The following is a 17,589-nucleotide window of genomic DNA, read 5'->3' as shown; positions in this document are numbered from 1 at the left end:
TGGTGGAAGGGTGATATGTCTCCCTTACTTCTTTCCTATCTATTGTCTTTGCCAGCAAATATAAGAAAGAGTAATTAGGGGGTAATAAGTGATAATGTTAAGAACATTCATATATATATATACCACCACCATATAAAGTGCCATTTTAAAATAGCGATATTTTCTGAATAGGAATTCTTGATTGTGGTTTTTGTTTTTTTTAACACATGTTAAAGCATGGATGTGTATACAAAAATCTGTCCATTTGATTCTGAGCAGTTCTGTTTTGTATGTTGTTTGTGCATCTGTTTTTTTTTTTTTTTTTTTTTTTTTTTTTTTTCAGTTAAACTTTTTAAGACCATCTGTCTGTTAGTGCTTCAGGAGAGAAACACCCTTCCAGTAAATTCCAGTGGCGATTTGTGAAAGTTTCATGCTGTGAAAGAAGGCTATTGGCTCCAATTTGAAAAAGTGTCATGCCACAAATGTTTCTGGCCTTACCATAACTATCTGATGTGTTTCTGTTGTCTTTTTGTAGATCTATTTCTTGCTGCTGGGATGGATCGATGTAAAAAAGTACTTTATATTCATCCTACAAACTAGTAGCTTTGATGTGAGGGGAATAATTCTAAAAATGAGAATTCAGTCACAGAGAATAACAAACTTTAAAATTAAATTCTTATTAAAAAAAATCAATTTTGTATATGAATCAAATATGAGTCATTGGCTGGAATGACAGAGCTCGATAACCTGTTTTGTTTTATGTGAGGCTTTTTTTTTACATGATGAATCCTTTCTATGTGAAACTTTTTCTTCTAGATGAGCAAAGTGTCTGCAATAAGAGTTGAGGTAACATTTCCTTTGTGATTTCTCCTTGTCTCAGGGTCTTCTTGGCTTGAGGGGTATGCGGGGCGAGCCAGGGGAGAAGGGGGAGAAGGGGAATTTAGGACCCATTGGGCCAGTGGGAGAAATGGGCGAAAGGGGCCCCAGGGTAGGTACATCTACCACCATGCTGTGAAGTGTTGAGAGTGTTGTCTTATTATATCTTCGCATTCATTTGTTAACTTGTTGAGAAGGTTATGCATTCAGACGTCACTATAGTCAAGATAAACATTTCTCAACAAAATGAATTTTATTTTGTAGATGCAGAGTAGATGCAAAAACAGTTCTGTTTGTATGTGCAGATGTAATAATCACAACTATTATTAAGATTCAAATTACGATCCACCGCTAAAAGTGGGACGTTTCTGAAATAGTTGTGTTTTTTTCTGAATTGTCACGATTATTTGTGGTGCAAAGTGTGTATGGATGCTGTGCAAAATTGCACCATTTTTTTATATCCCAAAATGCAAGGTGTGCTGGACAGTCAGGTCAAAGTCAGGTCAAACTCTGAGACTCACCCATGCACAGTTTGGCCTTATGCAAACCAGTGCAATTTTTCTTTGTGTACTGAGTGTGATATAGATTATGATTTTGTACGTGTGAACCAGAGGGCAAATAAACCTGATTTGAATTGTGATTTTCAACGTGTGTAAATGAGCGTATTTACAGTCCAGAGCCAAATCCACTGGCCCACCATGCATCCCACTCTTCTCACATTTCTCATGAAGAATGAGAGTCTAATATATCACTTGGTATTGGCTACAATGATATATTTGCAGGGGTTGAGAGGGCCTAGGGGAGAAATTGGTGCCCCAGGACCAATGGGGAAGAAGGGCTTTCAGGGGTACCCAGGCCCCTACGGACCGGAAGGACCACCGGGACCTAAGGTGAAATATCTTCATTCATTTGTCTTCATGATGTGCATACAATGTAGGAAGAAGATGGAAAAAAGATATGCATCCATGTGTGTCATCTGTGTTTTCTATTCATTATTAGATGACAGTTTATATGTGACCGTGCATCACAAACCCAACAAAAAGTCGCATCCCTTGATTTTATTCGAGAACTCAAAAAAGGTGAAATGGTCAATCAAGTCAATCTTAAGTTTTCATATTTTCTGAAAGAGCTTTTCTTCTTCTACATTATGCTTATAAAGTGTGGGATCATAAAATGAATGGGAAAGTGTGTTTTCAGCAGTTTTTCTACAACCCTTTTTTGTAGAGTATTGTGATCAGATTTGTTTTGAATTCCCCTATCCATTTATCATTTCTTGAAAATTCTTTGCACACTCTTCACTTTCTTTGTTGATATTATTTGCTACAATCTTTCGACAAACATCATGCCTCTACAAGAAAAATAACAAAAACAAAGAGGACTTTTAATGGTGTTTCAGTGGTTGCATAGCATTATTTGCACATGTGGTATGTGTGCTTTCTCTTATAATTATACATTTATCTAACCTTTCAAGAATGTTTGACACGCTGCTACATTAATAAAAGACATAATGACCAATGCAGAATAAAAGCACACAGCTTGTTTAATGTGTCACATCATATGTCACAATTTGTTGGTCCCACTGAAGATTGTGTTCTGTTTGTCATCCCCATCATGTGATTCTTTCTCTTCCTCCTCCCCCTCCTCCTCCTCCTCCTCCTCCCCCTCCTCCTCCTCCCCCTCCTCCTCCTCCTCCTCCTCCACCTCCCCCCCCCCTCCTCCTCCTCCTCCTCCTCCTCCTCCCCCCCTCCTCCTCCTCCTCCTCCTCCTCCTCGCCCTCCTCCTCCCCCTCCTCCTCCTTCTCCTCCCCCCCTCCTCCTCCTCCTCCCCCTCCTCTTCCTTCTCCTCCTCCTCCCCTCCTCCTCCTCCTCCCTCTCCTCCTCCTCCTCCTCCTCCTCCTCCTCCTCCTCCCCCTCCTCCCCCTCCTCCCCCTCCTCCCCCTCCTCCCCCTCCTCCCCCTCCTCCCCCTCCTCCCCCTCCTCCCCCTCCTCCCCCTCCTCCCCCTCCTCCTCCTCCTCCTCCCCCTCCTCCTCCTCCTCCTCCTCCTCCTCCTCCTCCCCCTCCTCCCCCTCCTCCTCCTCCTCCTCCTCCTCCTCCCCCTCCTCCTCCTCCTCGTCCTCCTCCTCCTCCTCCTCCACCTCCCCCCCCCTCCTCCTCCTCCTCCTCCTCCTCCTCCCCCCCTCCTCCTCCTCCTCCTCCTCCTCCCCCTCCTCCTCCCCCTCCTCCTCCTCCTCCTCCCCCTCCTCCTCCTTCTCCTCCCCCTCCTCCTCCTCCTCCTCCCCCTCCTCTTCCTTCTCCTCCTCCTCCCCCTCCTCCTCCTCCTCCCTCTCCTCCTCCTCCTCCTCCTCCTCCTCCTCCTCCCCCTCCTCCCCCTCCTCCCCTCCTCCCCCTCCTCCTCCTCCTCCTCCCCCTCCTCCTCCTCCTCCTCCTCCTCCCCCTCCTCCCCTTCCTCCCCTCCTTCTCCTCCTCTTCCCCTCCTCCCCCTCCTCCTCCTCCTCCCCCTCCTCCCCCTCCTCCTCCTCCCCCTCCTCCTCCTCCCCCTCCTCCCCCTCCCCCTCCTCCTCCTTCTCCTCCTCCTCCCCCTCCTCCCCCTCCTCCTCCTCCTCCTCCTCCTCCTCTTTCTCCTCCTTGTTCTTCTAAGTCTTAGTTGTCTTTTTCTTCTCCTTCTTTTTTGTCATCATTGTTATTATTGTATTCTTCCTCCAGTAGTATGGTCATAATAATGGAGTTGACCCAAGTATTAAAGATGATTGTGTCATAATGAATACTGACTGTTGTTTTCCGCATTGTTATGCATATGTCCGATGTTTGCATTTGTGAAGGGCAGGACGGGGCCAGAGGGCTATGAGGGCTACCCTGGGCCACAAGGTCCCCCAGGCTATCCTGGGCCCCCTGGACCAGAGGGCCCCAAGGGTGATATGGGAATAGGAGGGAGCGAGGGTGAACAAGGAGAGCAAGGACCCAAAGGAGAGAAGGGGACTCCCGTGAGTAGACAACCACTCTTTCTCTCTCTCTCTCTCTCTCTCTCTATCTATCTACTGTATACGCTGTTATTTTCGCGAGGGTTTAATTTTCGCGAATTTCGCCAATCACGGCTGGACCGCGAATTTTAACAACATGCAAAAATGTTGCCGTACACTAGGCTAATAGTGCACTTACAATATCCTCGGTGTCACATTGCGAAAACAACATCTCGCAAAAATATCTGTACGTGAAAATAACAGCTTATACATTATCTTACTCACTTCTTTCGCTTCATTGATTTGACTCCTCAAGTGAGAAACCAGCATTTCTGTGTTTCATTCTGTACCTTGTTAGCATGATTTTTATCAGTTTGTGCTAGCATTTCAGAATATGCCAAAAAAAAAACCTGACAACATGTAAAATTATCTCCAAATCACAAAGTTTATAAGCTGATCCTTAGATTGGTAACACATTTAAGTCCATTTATTACAATTCATGCTGCTCTCTCAAGTTGTCACTTTTTGGACCTTTTTTTTTTTCTTGCTTTATGCAAATCTAACAAATTTCACCAGTTTCATCAAATCATTTTTTTTCAATTTATGAGATTCAAAAGAATGCAGAGTTGCCAATTTGGTCTAGACATGGTGGTAATTTCGGCTGCAAAATCACCCCAAAAGTTATGATATGAATGAGGTCACCCCTCTTCTGCTCAGTTTGTTGATATATCCTTAATACTATGTCATTACAGCTTTAGTTACTGTGTTAGAAAGGATGCATCTCATTATTTTGGAAGGCTTGCTTAAAGGGGATGGCTAGTAACTGATCAGTGGGAATGCTGGGGGATGATTGTTCCAATCCTTGTGGGATTCATTCAAGAGTACATTATATATCTATTGTTGTGTGAAAATTATTTGCTTCAGAATGGTCTCATATTCAAGTAATGTGCAGTTTAATGTTTCCAGGTTAGCATATATGCTTGTACAGATCATTAACGATCGCCCCGTCACTGTACAAACGTGTTAACCTGGAAACATTACACTGCACATTACGTGAATATGAGACCATTCTGAAGCAAATAATTTTCACACAACGTTAGATATATAATGTACTCTTAAATGAATCCCACAAGGATTGGAACAATCATCCCCCAGCATTCCCACTGATTCCCACTGATTCCCACTGATCAGTTACTGGCCTTTAATGTAACACAGAACACTACATGGGATCCCTTTTGAGACTTGCATATACTTGACAACTTCCAGCTGCAGAATCATTTTGAAATGACTTTTCTTTTGTGACTGGACTATAAGAAACTGTCTGATGGTTTCTAATGGTGTAGTGTGCTTCACTATTAGATACCATTAGGCCCATTTAAATCCGTCAAATTTTAATGGACCATTATAAATTTTTCAGGTGTTTAAAATGGTAAAATCTGCTTCAATATTGGATATATTTAGACCTGTGAAATAAACAGATTGGCTGCTGGACTGAAAGAATTGTGTAATGGTGTAATAATGGTGCATAATTGTGTAACAATTATTCAATTGATGATGTAAATTTCTGAATTCCAGGTCTCATGTTAGACCAGTCAGATAGTAAAAGAACAACATTAGATGTCTAATGGAACTGTTAAAATACTTTGTATGTTTTTGGGTTTTTTTTTTTTTTTGGTTTCTAATCCATTTCCACCCTGGTGGAGTTGATGCCACTCTCTCTTCTCACTCTTGCTGTTGATGATGTCATAAAGGGAGAAGTAGGAGACCCAGGAACCAAAGGGGCATCGGGACCAGATGGTTACAAGGTAAAAGGTTAATGCACTTTGTGTGCTTGTAATAAAGCCCCAGATGCTCGTCTGTCTGCTCCTTGTTCCAATCTTGTGATTGTTGTTGCCATGGGGACAAGGGACCTTTTGGCAGTGTGTCAATTGAACTTGGTATTTGACACAGGTGTCATGATTTTTAGATGGAACACACTGTAAACGTTGATATTTTTGCGTGATTAATTTTTCGCGCTGAGTGACTCAAAAACATATTCTTGGGTGTTGAATTCACTCTGCGCAATTGTCAACCCATTCAAAATGTGCAGAGAAAATTGTGAAGATATTTTCGTTAGAACTCATGCTAGCCAGAAGTAGCACAAAATACGTGAAAATTAGTGTACTGTGAAAACTTCTGTGTTTACAGTAGGCAAAGTTCGAGAGATTATGACATAGAGATCCGCTGCAGAAATTAGCATTTTGAGAAACATTTTGAGAAGCATAAAAAGAGATTCCAACAACTTTGATAGCTGTTGTTATATTTATTAGTCATTCACTGGTCCATTTGTGTGTGCATATATGTGTATGAATGTGTCTTTTGCATTTCGTATACTTTTGAATTGTAGAGTACAATATACTAATAGAAGTCTTGTTGATTATCTTTTTTACTCAGGGAGATACAGGAGATATTGGAGCCCCGGGAAGACCAGGTGCTCTGGGACTAAGGGTAAGATTTTTTTTTTAAATAATTCAGTATTTGAAGAATTTGTTTGCAAAAACCGATAAGTCCATTTTTGGAGATTTTGAAGTACGGTCTCTGTCATAAAGTACAAAATAATACCTTTTAAATGATATATTGGTCACTACATGTAAAGGTACATTTTTGAAGTTATGGTCAAAAGAAGCAAAAATTTTCTTATTATTCTAATTATTTTTCTTGACCTTTAATCGCAAATATCTCCATTTGGCAAATATGGACTTATCGGTTTTTGCAAACATACTGTTCATTTATTGATAAATTAATCATATGACAACAATCAAGAAAACAGTTATATAATGCAAACATAGAACTACAATATAATGAAAATAATCATAGAAAAGGGGAAAAAGAGAGTAGCATGATATTTTCATACATAATGATAACAGAAGATAACCATAACCATTCACCAAAAAAATAGAGAGTTACAGCTCAAATCTTTATTTGCCGAAATGACTAGGTAGTTAGGGGTTTTTTTTTTGTGATTTTACAATCCTGTACTCTGTTTCTTTATTTACCTTCAGGCAAGATTTAAAGGCTTGGTATGAGGGTAAGATTTTGCGTCATCCTAAAATTAGCCACATGTATGAATATTGGGTTCATGTTGCTTTACAAATGTCATGGCTCTCATCCATATACTGTATGAACCTGTGCAGAAGGGATTACCAAGGTAATGTGTGTAAGCTATCAATTTCAGTAGCGTATGTTTGTTTGAATGCATTCTGTTTCTCTATTTTCTGTAATGTCTTTGCTACATTTCCCTTTGTTTTTGTGTTTGTATGCTTGTGTGTGAACATGGACGTAAACATGAATTATATAGGTGTACAAGTATTAGTATAATGGAAAGCAGTGTAAATGTGCATGTATGCAAGTAAACTTATAAATATGAAGATAAGTAGATAACTGAAATATGGAAGATTATGCCTTTTTAATACAGAATACATAAGTCTGTGGTAAAAGTTGTGTGTCCTGTTTTTGTTTTTGTTTTTTTTTTCTTTCTGTGCATTGTAATGCTTGAAAGTCTGTGGTCATGTGAAAAATAAGTTTATATTCTTGGTTCAACCCCCTGATTTTGACCTTTGACCTTTTTATCAATTCCATGTTAACCTTCGACCTTTCTTATCGATTCTTTGCAAACCTTTTACCTTTTTTTATCAATTCTGTGCTAACCTTTGACCTTTTTTGTCAATTTCATGCTAATCTTTGACCCTTTATATCAATTCTGTGTGCAGGGCAGGAAGAGAGGTGGCAAGGGAGAGAAAGGGGAGAAGGGTGACAAGGGCAGACAGGGGTGGACTGGAGCTATCGGTTACCCAGGGCGACGAGGGACAAGGGGCTTATTGGTTAGTATTATGTGAAGGCTTTATTGGGAGCTATTTGGGAATCAGAGTGAGAAAGATATTGGATAGGAAGTAGAAAAGAATGAGAACGAAATGTCAGGTTCTCCGTTAAACACTCGAACTCTGCGTATGTGCAGCGCCACATATGAAAACAAATTAATGTTTGGTATGAGAGTAGTTAAGTGATGATGCCTTTATTGCATGTATTTATTGCATCAAATATTGGGCATTTTTGTCAAAGTTAGCTTTCAGTGTTCATGAAGTAAAATGCCTATAGCATCAAAACTCCAGAGTCCTGATCTTACTGCAGTTTAAGTCAAATACTGAAGAAATTTTTACTCACGGTATTGTGAGCACCAACAGTCATGCGTGAACAGTGTGTCAGCACGAGGACTTTTCAAATCTGTGATTATCTTTCTAGTCGTGTGCTGCTCTACTCCTGCTGAACATTTAAGTTACTGAACAATTTAGTTATTTTAACTAACACAGTTGACATTCTTCCATTGGCTTCAAATGCAAAGAGTGCATTCATAAACTTTTTGGAATCGATATCTGCCGGTTGGTAGCAATTTGGCTGCCCGCTGCTGGTAGCTAATGTATGCAGTGCAAATAAGGCATAAGCTAAGAAATATGGGGAGATTTGCAAGACCCTCTTTGGCACTAATGCCAGAGCTTATGTGGATTGACTCTCATCTGATGTGATGACCATCTACTAGCTTTCTTACAATGACTACAGTGAGCAGACCTTTTTGCAGAGGCTGGTCACTTTTCAAGAGTGTAATTAAAAGGATCACATCCCCTACCCTGTTCTACAAGGTGCACCATTTCTTTGCGTTTTGTTATTTTAAAAGCCATCGCACACTACACGACTTTGCCACAATTCACTGATTGTATGACCTAAAGACTGGAAGTGTGATATCACCAGCCTTGCCAGGTTCCAGTAGTGCGACTGGGTCGCAGTGCCAGTCATGGAGATGTGACAGTTAAGTCAAATTTTCACAATGGGTCATGGACTTTTAGCAAATCATGCCACAGTATTGACTCCAGTACAGTCGTAAGCCCAGCTGTGTAGTCAGATGGCATAGTGTGCATTGTTCAGTCCCATGACTGGTCTTATGACCTGACTTGCCTCAAGCAGAGTTGTGCGACTGGTAGGATTGTGTAGTGTGCGGTGGGCTTTAATTGCCAAAATCCTTTCTGCAATCTTACCCAAAGTATTCAATCTAGACAACTTAAGGCAAAGTGATCTTATTTTCTGGAGGCAGGGACTGCGAGGCTTTCGAGGTCGTCGGGGGCAAAAGGGGACCCCCGGAGTCAAGGGTGACAAGGGACAGGTGGGCTTTGACGGAGCGAAAGGTGACAAAGGAGAAATTGTAAGTAAAACCTTTTTCACACAAGTATTTCTGTCTTGTATGGTCTTCCACTTTAGTTTTATCATTCTATTCAGCTATGACTGTGTGTCAAAAAAGCAAAGAACTCAAATTAATTTTGATATGCTTTCAGTGAGATGAAGCAGGCAATTAATATCTGCAGTCTCTCCTCTCTGTCTCTCTATCTCTGTCTTTTTATCTCTATGTGTCTTTATTTATGTCTATCTATCTATCTTTATCTCTCTCTCTCTCCATCTCTTTATCTATCTCTATCTCTCATTCTATCTAATATCTATCTATCTGTATATATCTATTTATGTATCTATCTCTATCTGTCTATCTCTATCTCTATCTATGTATATCTATCTATCTGTCTATCTATCTATCTATCTATCTATCTATTTATCTATCTCTCTATCTATCTATCTATCTCTCTATCTATCTATCTATCTATCTATCTATCTATCTCTCTATCTATCTATCTATCTGTCCATCTATCTGTCTATCTATATCTATCTATCTATCTATTTATCTATCTATCTATCTCTGTCTATGTCTATCTATCTGTATATCTATATATCTGTCTATCTAACTATCTGTCTGCATCTCTATTTTTCTTGCGCTGAGGGCATATAGTTTTGCTTACTTTTTCATTTCTCTGACTTTCTACCCCAAAGGGCCTTCAGGGACCGCGTGGCTCACGTGGTCCAAGAGGGAATGCTAGCCATGGAGAGGATGGAAGAGATGGGACACCTGGAATTGATGGACTCAAAGGAGAGAAGGTGGGTTAAGTATTATTGTCCTCCTGCTGTATCAAATAATGTCTTTGCCATTTGACCTGTCTGGTCATCTGTTAAAGTCATCTTTATCAACATTGGGTGCGTTCGAGCGCTCTCCTAATGCGAACCGAACCGTACTGAACCAGCGCCAGAGGAGTGCTCAAACGCTCCTAAAGTGTACCAAACCAAAAGTGGACCACTTCCCAATGTGCTCCAAAAGAGTACCAGAAATGTACCACAAGTTTGCATGTGAATAATGCGCGTATCATAGACATATGTCATAATGCAAAGAGCTCTTTCTCTTTGTTTGGGACATCTGTACATTGTTTAAGCACCAGGTGAATGACCCTCTTGCTACAAAATAGGTGACCCCTCTAAAAATAACTCATGAGGTATGCTTTCTCGACAGAGTGCTCAAATGCTCCAAAAATATGGCACAGCACTGTATGGTTGGCTTTGGTTCAGTTTGATTTGGTTCACTTACGAGCACTCAAAGGCGTCCTTGGTGTTACTTTGTCTGGACCTACAAGGGTTAGGGACCAAGTGTGATGTGATATTCCACATTAGAAATCTTTATGCTTTGTGGTCAAAATCCATTCAAAGGCTGATGTGAAAGTTTTTACTCATTAGGGTTGCTGTAGTCCAAGGTTATCTGAGAAAAACAAAACTGAAAAAAAAAATGCTGTGATTATGAAATCATATTCCAGTCCATATCATATGATGTAGAATTGATTCTACAAGGGTCACAAAGGCATCCAATTTATTTTCATAAGTATTGGACAGATGCCACAAGGAATTAGAATTCTAAGAAGGATTCACATGTCATTGCCAACAGATATTCTGAGACTGTATGGTCGAAAGTGATAAATATGAAACAGACCCCGTGGTTGACAGTCGCTGATATGTGGCAGACTATTCATGGAAGAGAGAATTTGATACTTCGTGTAAACTATTTCTGTTACACCGAGACCACACTCACAGAAACAACATTTTCCCAGTTGCAGAAAAAAAAATTGTAAATCATTCTTCTGGCACCTTGATGATCCTAACAGTTTGTGAGTTATGGACCTGTCTTACAATAGTATAATTCGATCATGGTTGTTCCCTTGCCTAACAATTAAATAGCTGCATTACTAATCAATCAAGTTTGTTTCTTTCTTTCTTTCTTTCTTTCTTTCTCTGCACTAGGGAAACATGGGACCAAGGGGAGGAAAAGGGCCACAGGGACCTCCCGGACCAGCTGTTCCTGGATCCAGGGGCCGAAGGGGAGAGCGTGGAGAAAGAGGCCCCATAGTTAGTAGAGTTTGAGGGTTTCCCTGCCCCCCCCCCCACCCAGCAATGATTTCAGTCCATTACTCTTGAGAAATAGATCTGTATAAAGCTGAAAAGTTTTGAGAGTTTCTATTTAATTCTGGATAAAATTCAGATGAAATTATTCTAAAGAGTACCAGAGGTTTTCTTATGCCCCTTAACTTTAGGTGAACATGTAGTTCTCTTGAGCTTGCAGAACTGTTGATTTTTGCTGAAATTTAGACATACATGTATGTATTAGAAATTTGTGAAGTAGCACTGTAATACCACAATTTCATTTGGGTAGCAACAAGAAGAAATATTAGCCAAAAAGGGTATGCTGGAAGTGAATAGTCCCATGTCATACCTGATCGTGGAAATTACACACACACACAAAAAAAAATATATATATTAAATAATTGATTATCGAAAAAATAAATAAATAATTGATTATTGATAATCGACAAATCGACGGCTGAGATCTGGAGGGGGCTCCCAGGCCCCCCCCCCCCAGATCTCAGCCGTCGACCGCGCAATCGTGACGAAAACTGGCACACACATTGCCTATGACATAATCTAAAGTACCACGAAGTTCGATTTTTAACAAAATTATCATTCATGCTAATTATGCTAATTTATGCATAAAGATGCATGAATTCAGACAATTTGGTATAAATCACTAAATAAAGCTCAAAATGGTCACATTTTTAGTGTAAAAATTCTTTTTAGTGTCCTGAGCAAATATAAGAGAAAAAAATTGTGCCATCAGAAAAAATTTCTGAAGTATTCTATTGTTTTTTTAATTTCTTATGTATTTCCTTGTTTTTTCGACTTTATGTTTCTCATTGTTTTTTCAATGAAACTTGTCTGCGACATTGTTCCGAACAAGAAAATATGTTATTAATTGAGTACAATAATCAATAAAACCCCAAAATAATCATGCTTTTATGAAATTTACCTGTAAGCACAGTTTGCATTGAAATTGTACACGAATTCACGTTTTTGAGTAATTTTTAGTCTGACATGCACATACGTATTTATGCACAACTTTGGAACCGCACACCCGGGCATTGCAAATTTATTGTCAAAAAATGCGGGAGACTCAAAAGAAAAAAGTCATGAAACATCGTGGCGATAGCTTTTCGCGTTAGCGATACATCACGCGGAACGTCGAGGGGGGGCCTCACAGGCCACCCCCCCCCCCCCCCGGCCTAGTTAGGGTTAAGTAGAAATGTGACCAGATGAACAGGTTAGCATGCAAATGTCTCTTTGTTTCAGTAAATGCCATTTGCTATCTCTCTGTTTTTCATTTCCTCTGAATTATACTGTTCCATACAGGAACCTCGTGACCTGCGTATTGAGTCTATGGACATTTCAGAATTCAGTATGGAATCGATTAAGATTCAGGAATCATGATTACATATGTTTATATATGAGTTAGGCAACCCATTGTACTGCACCTAAGTCTGAGATCCTTTGCATTATACACTGCACATTCAATCACAAATGTAATGAAACTGAGGCAATATATCACTGTATAATTCTAATTCTTGAAACAGTGCCTGTTGAGGTAATAAGAATGATTTATTTTGGCAGTTATTATATGACTGCTCAAGCAGATATCTTTTATATAAATTTTTCTTTTCATTCTCGTGCCTTCATATCAGGGACCACGTGGTGCACAAGGCAGGCCAGGTCCACCAGGAACAATTCCAGGACCACCAGTAAGTCCAGGCCCACACATAATTAATGCATTGTAAAACACATTTCATATCCCTAAAGTATCATATGCCTTTGTGAACATTGAGTCTTTTAGGAAGAGGTTTAGATCAAATACTTGTTTGTGCCTGTTCATCAAGATGTACCTTGCCAATGTTATAGCCATACATTTGTACTTACCCCTTGACAAAAAAAAAAGAGTGATTATTGTAATGACCTTGAAGCATGTAACAATAGCCACTCGGATACAGATACCTGTACAACAGCCCGAAAGATATCACAGTGATTCAAGTAATAAGGAGAGTTCTGTAAAACCCAATTTCTGCATAACACAATTGCAGAGCTGCCAGTGTTTCAAAGAAAGCACAGTAAGAGTTAAAGTGCAAGAATGATATTTGCTAAATCATTTTCCGTGATTGACTTCTGTTTTCACAGGGTCCCCCTGGACCACCGGGCCTACAAGGGCGCCCAGGTCGCCCCGGGAGGCAGAAGGTGAGTTTAGCTTGAGCCTAATAAAGCAGTGGCGGATCCAGAGGGGGGCGCACTGAGCACACGCCACCTCTTTATTTCTTGTGAAAACAGAAGAAATAAAAAAGAAAAAAATGGGGGCATGCCCCCCTTAATTTGGTAAAGACACCTCCTCTTTACGGAATTCCTGGATCCGCCCCTGCAAAGACTGATACACTCTGTGCATCATCTCCTCTTGAATGTTTCTGCAGTGGGACAATCACATCACAGAGATAAGAGAGCTCCGACAAATGAAGATGCACCATTATGATAAATAACATAGGGCATACAGCTGTATACTCTTAACCCTATTTTAACTCGGGGGTCAAATTGACCCCCCCCCCCCCCGACATTTCGCACCACGATTCGGCAACGCGCAAAGAGATCGGCCGAGATCTGAAGTCAAATTGACCCCCCCAGTAAAAACTTGGTCTCAAATAGCCCAGTTAAAATAGGGTTAAAGCATACATGCAATGAACTAAATACTAGAAATACTGGAAATTTTTACGGTGTGAAAATTTTCGCGGATTTCGTGCAACCAGAAGCTAACACAAAAATAAAAGTATGTGAATATCTTTGCATGCCATATTGTCAGTTTAGCAGTGGCGGATCCAGAGGGGGCGCAACTGGTGCAAGCCCCCCCCCCCCTTTATTTTTTGTTAAAAGCAAAAGAAATAAAAAGAAAAAAATGAAATGAAACCCGGAAGTGGCACCAGAAATATTAGTTGCGCCCCCCCCCCCCCCCCCCCCTTTACAGAATTCCTGGATCTGTCCCTGAGTTTAGTAAGGTAAGGGCATTAAGGATTCCATAACCTATGGCTTTATTGGCACTTTAACACCCTTGTCTTTTTCAGCTCACAATATGTTCTGGTAATTAATGTCCTGATTCCAGGAGAGAGTGTTGTGAGAGACAACACGGCCAAAGTATAAAATCGTCTGTCATTTGACAGTTGCAAGTATTGTAGGCCTACCAGATGAATATTGTAAGAGGCAGTATGGGGCTGACATTAGAGCATTTAAGCTTTTTTGGTGGTGGCTGCCATCAAAGCCTTTGTGTGCTGAGAGGAAGGAGATCGGGCAAACCGGTCCTGGCCAAGTGATAATTACTGATTATGTTGAAAAATAACTGTGAAAGGTACAGTAACCACAGTTGCACCATACCGTTGAAGTAATTGTACTCCATATATAAGTGTTTGTGTCGACTGTTGCTAGCATGTTAGTAGATGAAATGTAAATTAGCAATTATATCACTACAGTAGTCACAGAAGAGCACAAAAAATACTCATTTTCATCCTCCATGAATTGTCTTTTTGCTGTAAATGCCAGAAAAACTGCTATTAACACATGGGACTTGTATAAAATATTTAATTTTAGTCAGTGAGGATATATTTTCTTAAAACTGATGTAAATGTATGGTGCCATAGAAATGCTGTGAATCATGTTATTAAGGACAAGAAACAACAGACTGTATTTTGTGTTGTAACACATCAGATTGTACTTTCAGAGAGTGTAGGTCCACAAGAAGTATCTGCGTATTCATCTTACGCCATTAGCTAAATATATTGATATACAATGTGTTAACTCTGGTGTAGATGACTATTATCTTGAAGTCAAATGGTTCATGTCTTGACTCTGTATTTCTTACTTTTATTACATCATACTTTATACCCCCCCCCCCCCCCACCACCACCTTCCATTAGGGAGAGAGGGGCGACCCTGGGCCTGCACCTCCTGGACCAGCTGGCCCAAAGGGAGCAAAAGGTATCCAAGGAGTGCGGGGCCCTCCCGGACCAAAAGGAGAGAAGGTAGATATGGCCCTGTCAAGGCATTATTCTTTTTAAATGAAGAGTTTCAATGCAGAAACTGATATATCATTGAAAGAAATAAAGCTAATCTTCTGTCTCGTGAAGCAAGGTAAACACGAAAAATTATTACGACGTGAGACAGAAGATTTGCTTTATTTCTTTCAGTTACTGCCATGATGATGAGCATCTTCAGTACTATTGATATATCACAATTACTACCACGATGATGAACATCTTTCATACTATTAATATCATTGTTTATCAAGGTGGAATATCTGAGATTAACTGTGCTAAAAAATCAAAGAAACTGATTAGAATATTATGTGATAATTTCAATGATATCTTCAGATATATTTTCTTATTATGTTACAAGTGCAGTATCATCTCAAGATTTATTTTCTTTTGTTTGATGAAGATCTTACTTAAACATTGTGAAAATGATTGTTTATTTGTATTTGCATTCAAACTCCTCAAATATTTAGACTTGCATATCACCCATCCTCTAGCCTTTTGTCAAGGCAAGCGAAGCAAGCCCAGCCAAGCGTGACAGGGCGAGGGCCTTTTGAGGTCTGCTTCACACATTATTATTCATGACCACAGGAACCCTACTGAATAGCCGTACTTAACAGGATTCAGTCGACCAATGGAATGGCGCGCTCCCCACAGCCTCCATCTTGGCGTTGCCAGCCCATTTGCATCATGCATGACTGACCACAAGTGGAGGTCTGTGGCATGCATTCGCCTTATGCAGATTTGCCGACTTTTGCTCCCCGAATTAGGGAACAAAATTTGGTAATTCAAAAGGCTAACATAAGGATGCAAATCAAATCTCAAAAGGCCCTTGTGCTGTCCAACTTGGCTGAGCTTACTTCATTCACCCCTGTTGGTTCACCAACATACAGAGAGAGTGCCTTGGCAAAAGGCTACCCATCCTCATACTTAAGGATGGCCTTATAGCAGCCCATGGTACTTGAGGAACAAACACCAGTGTAAATCTATTTCTATGATGTGTTTGGAGTCTTCAATTCAATTTCATTTTAATTCTTCAAGTTTTGAATCAACTTATTATGTTTGATGAGTTTTTAAAAATTTATTTGGACAAATTATATATCACTCGTGAAGCTTAGTCTGAAAATTATGTCTCATAACTCCTAGCATATGTCTTCTATGTTAAAAAAAAAAATGTCAAGCTGTATCTACAAGGATCTTGTTCAGAGTTCTGAGTTGTTCAGAAAGTTCCCTTTGAGTATTAAACAAGGAAGCAAGACATATATACATGTAGCAATTGGACATCATATTAGATGACTACCGGTAACCAATATTCAAATGGTGTTAACTTTCTTCTCAGGAGTCATCATCAGTCAAATTTGTACTGGTTTGCTGCTGTTTGTTTTTACCTGTCACACAAGTTGACATTTCCCTCTGAGCTGTAACTCTTAAAAATGATAGATATATACACACTCTGTCAGTACATGTATACTCTTTGTCTCTGTCTATATATATATATATATATATATATATATATATATATATATATATATATATATATATATATATATCTCTGCTGGTATATATCTCTCCTCTCTGTTGGTATATATCTCTCTCTCTCGGTTGGTATATATATCTCTGTCTGTTGGTATATATCTCTCTCTGTGTTGGTATATATCTCTCCTCTCTGTTGGTATTCTCTCCTCTCTGTTGGTATATATCTCTCCTCTCTGTTGGTTGGTATATATCTCTCCTCTCTGTTGGTATATATCTCTCCTCTCTGTTGGTTTATATCTCTCCTCTCTGTTGGTTTATATCTCTCCTCTCTGTTGGTATATATCTCTCCTCTCTGTTGGTATATATCTCTCCTCTCTGTTGGTATATATCTCTCCTCTCTGTTGGTATCTCTCCTCTTTGTTGGTATTCTCTCCTCTCTGTTGGTATATATCTCTCCTCTCTGTTGGTATATATCTCTCCTCTCTGTTGGTATATATCTCTCCTCTCTGTTTTAATATATCTCTCCTCTCTGTTGGTATATAATATCTCTCCTCTCTGTTGGTATATATCTCTCCTCTCTGTTGGTTTATATCTCTCCTCTCTGTTGGTTTATATCTCTCCTCTCTGTTGGTATATATCTCTCCTCTCTGTTGGTGTATATCTCTCCTCTCTGTTGGTATATATCTCTCCTCTCTGTTGGTATCTCTCCTCTTTGTTGGTATTCTCTCCTCTCTGTTGGTATATATCTCTCCTCTCTGTTGGTATATATATCTCGCCTCTCTGTTGGTATGTATATCTCTCCTCTCTTCTCTACCCTTTTGCCATGTCTCTTAATCTTTCTACTATGTATAATTATACCTGTTTATCTCTCTGGATTTCTAGCTGTTAATTTGTAGGTTTTATGTAAAGATGGATACAATAACAAATAACACTGAGGGAATAATAAAAAGTCAGTTTGAAAAATT

The 17,589-nt window shown here is 39.9% G+C and overlaps 2 protein-coding genes across 2 annotated transcripts in view; both read left to right on the top strand.

The window, feature by feature from the left end:
- Nucleotides 1-880: 880 nt before the first annotated feature.
- On the top strand, nucleotides 881-10,662 carry LOC140240588 (uncharacterized). Its single transcript, XM_072320349.1, has 9 exons — nucleotides 881-967; nucleotides 1,638-1,745; nucleotides 3,675-3,836; nucleotides 5,564-5,617; nucleotides 6,246-6,299; nucleotides 7,562-7,672; nucleotides 8,935-9,042; nucleotides 9,717-9,821; nucleotides 10,654-10,662. Exons 1-9 carry the CDS (start codon nucleotides 881-883, stop codon nucleotides 10,660-10,662), a joined length of 798 nt encoding a protein of 265 aa, XP_072176450.1.
- Nucleotides 9,690-17,589, top strand: part of LOC140240587 (collagen alpha-1(XI) chain-like) — a 30,530-nt gene continuing 22,630 nt past the window's right edge. Inside the window, exons 1-5 of the mRNA XM_072320348.1 lie at nucleotides 9,690-9,821; nucleotides 11,007-11,111; nucleotides 12,776-12,832; nucleotides 13,263-13,319; nucleotides 15,035-15,139. Coding sequence (XP_072176449.1) covers nucleotides 11,013-11,111; nucleotides 12,776-12,832; nucleotides 13,263-13,319; nucleotides 15,035-15,139 — 318 coding nt within the window. The 5' untranslated portion in view covers nucleotides 9,690-9,821; nucleotides 11,007-11,012. The remainder of the gene's footprint in view (nucleotides 9,822-11,006; nucleotides 11,112-12,775; nucleotides 12,833-13,262; nucleotides 13,320-15,034; nucleotides 15,140-17,589) is intronic.

Source organism: Diadema setosum, chromosome 17 (genome assembly GCF_964275005.1).
Source record: "Diadema setosum chromosome 17, eeDiaSeto1, whole genome shotgun sequence".
Taxonomy (NCBI): Eukaryota; Metazoa; Echinodermata; class Echinoidea; order Diadematoida; family Diadematidae; genus Diadema; species Diadema setosum.
Note: the sequence above shows the minus strand (reverse complement) of the source record. Positions and strands in the feature narration are given on the sequence as shown.

Bases quoted from the DNA above. Each gene is read 5' to 3' on its own strand.
- LOC140240588 (XM_072320349.1), top strand. From the start codon at position 881: ATGCGGGGCGAGCCAGGGGAGAAGGGGGAGAAGGGGAATTTAGGACCC. The intron at 1,746-3,674 runs GTGAAATATCTT...GCATTTGTGAAG, and splicing joins AAGGACCACCGGGACCTAAG to GGCAGGACGGGGCCAGAGGG. The intron at 5,618-6,245 runs GTAAAAGGTTAA...TTTTTTACTCAG, and splicing joins CGGGACCAGATGGTTACAAG to GGAGATACAGGAGATATTGG.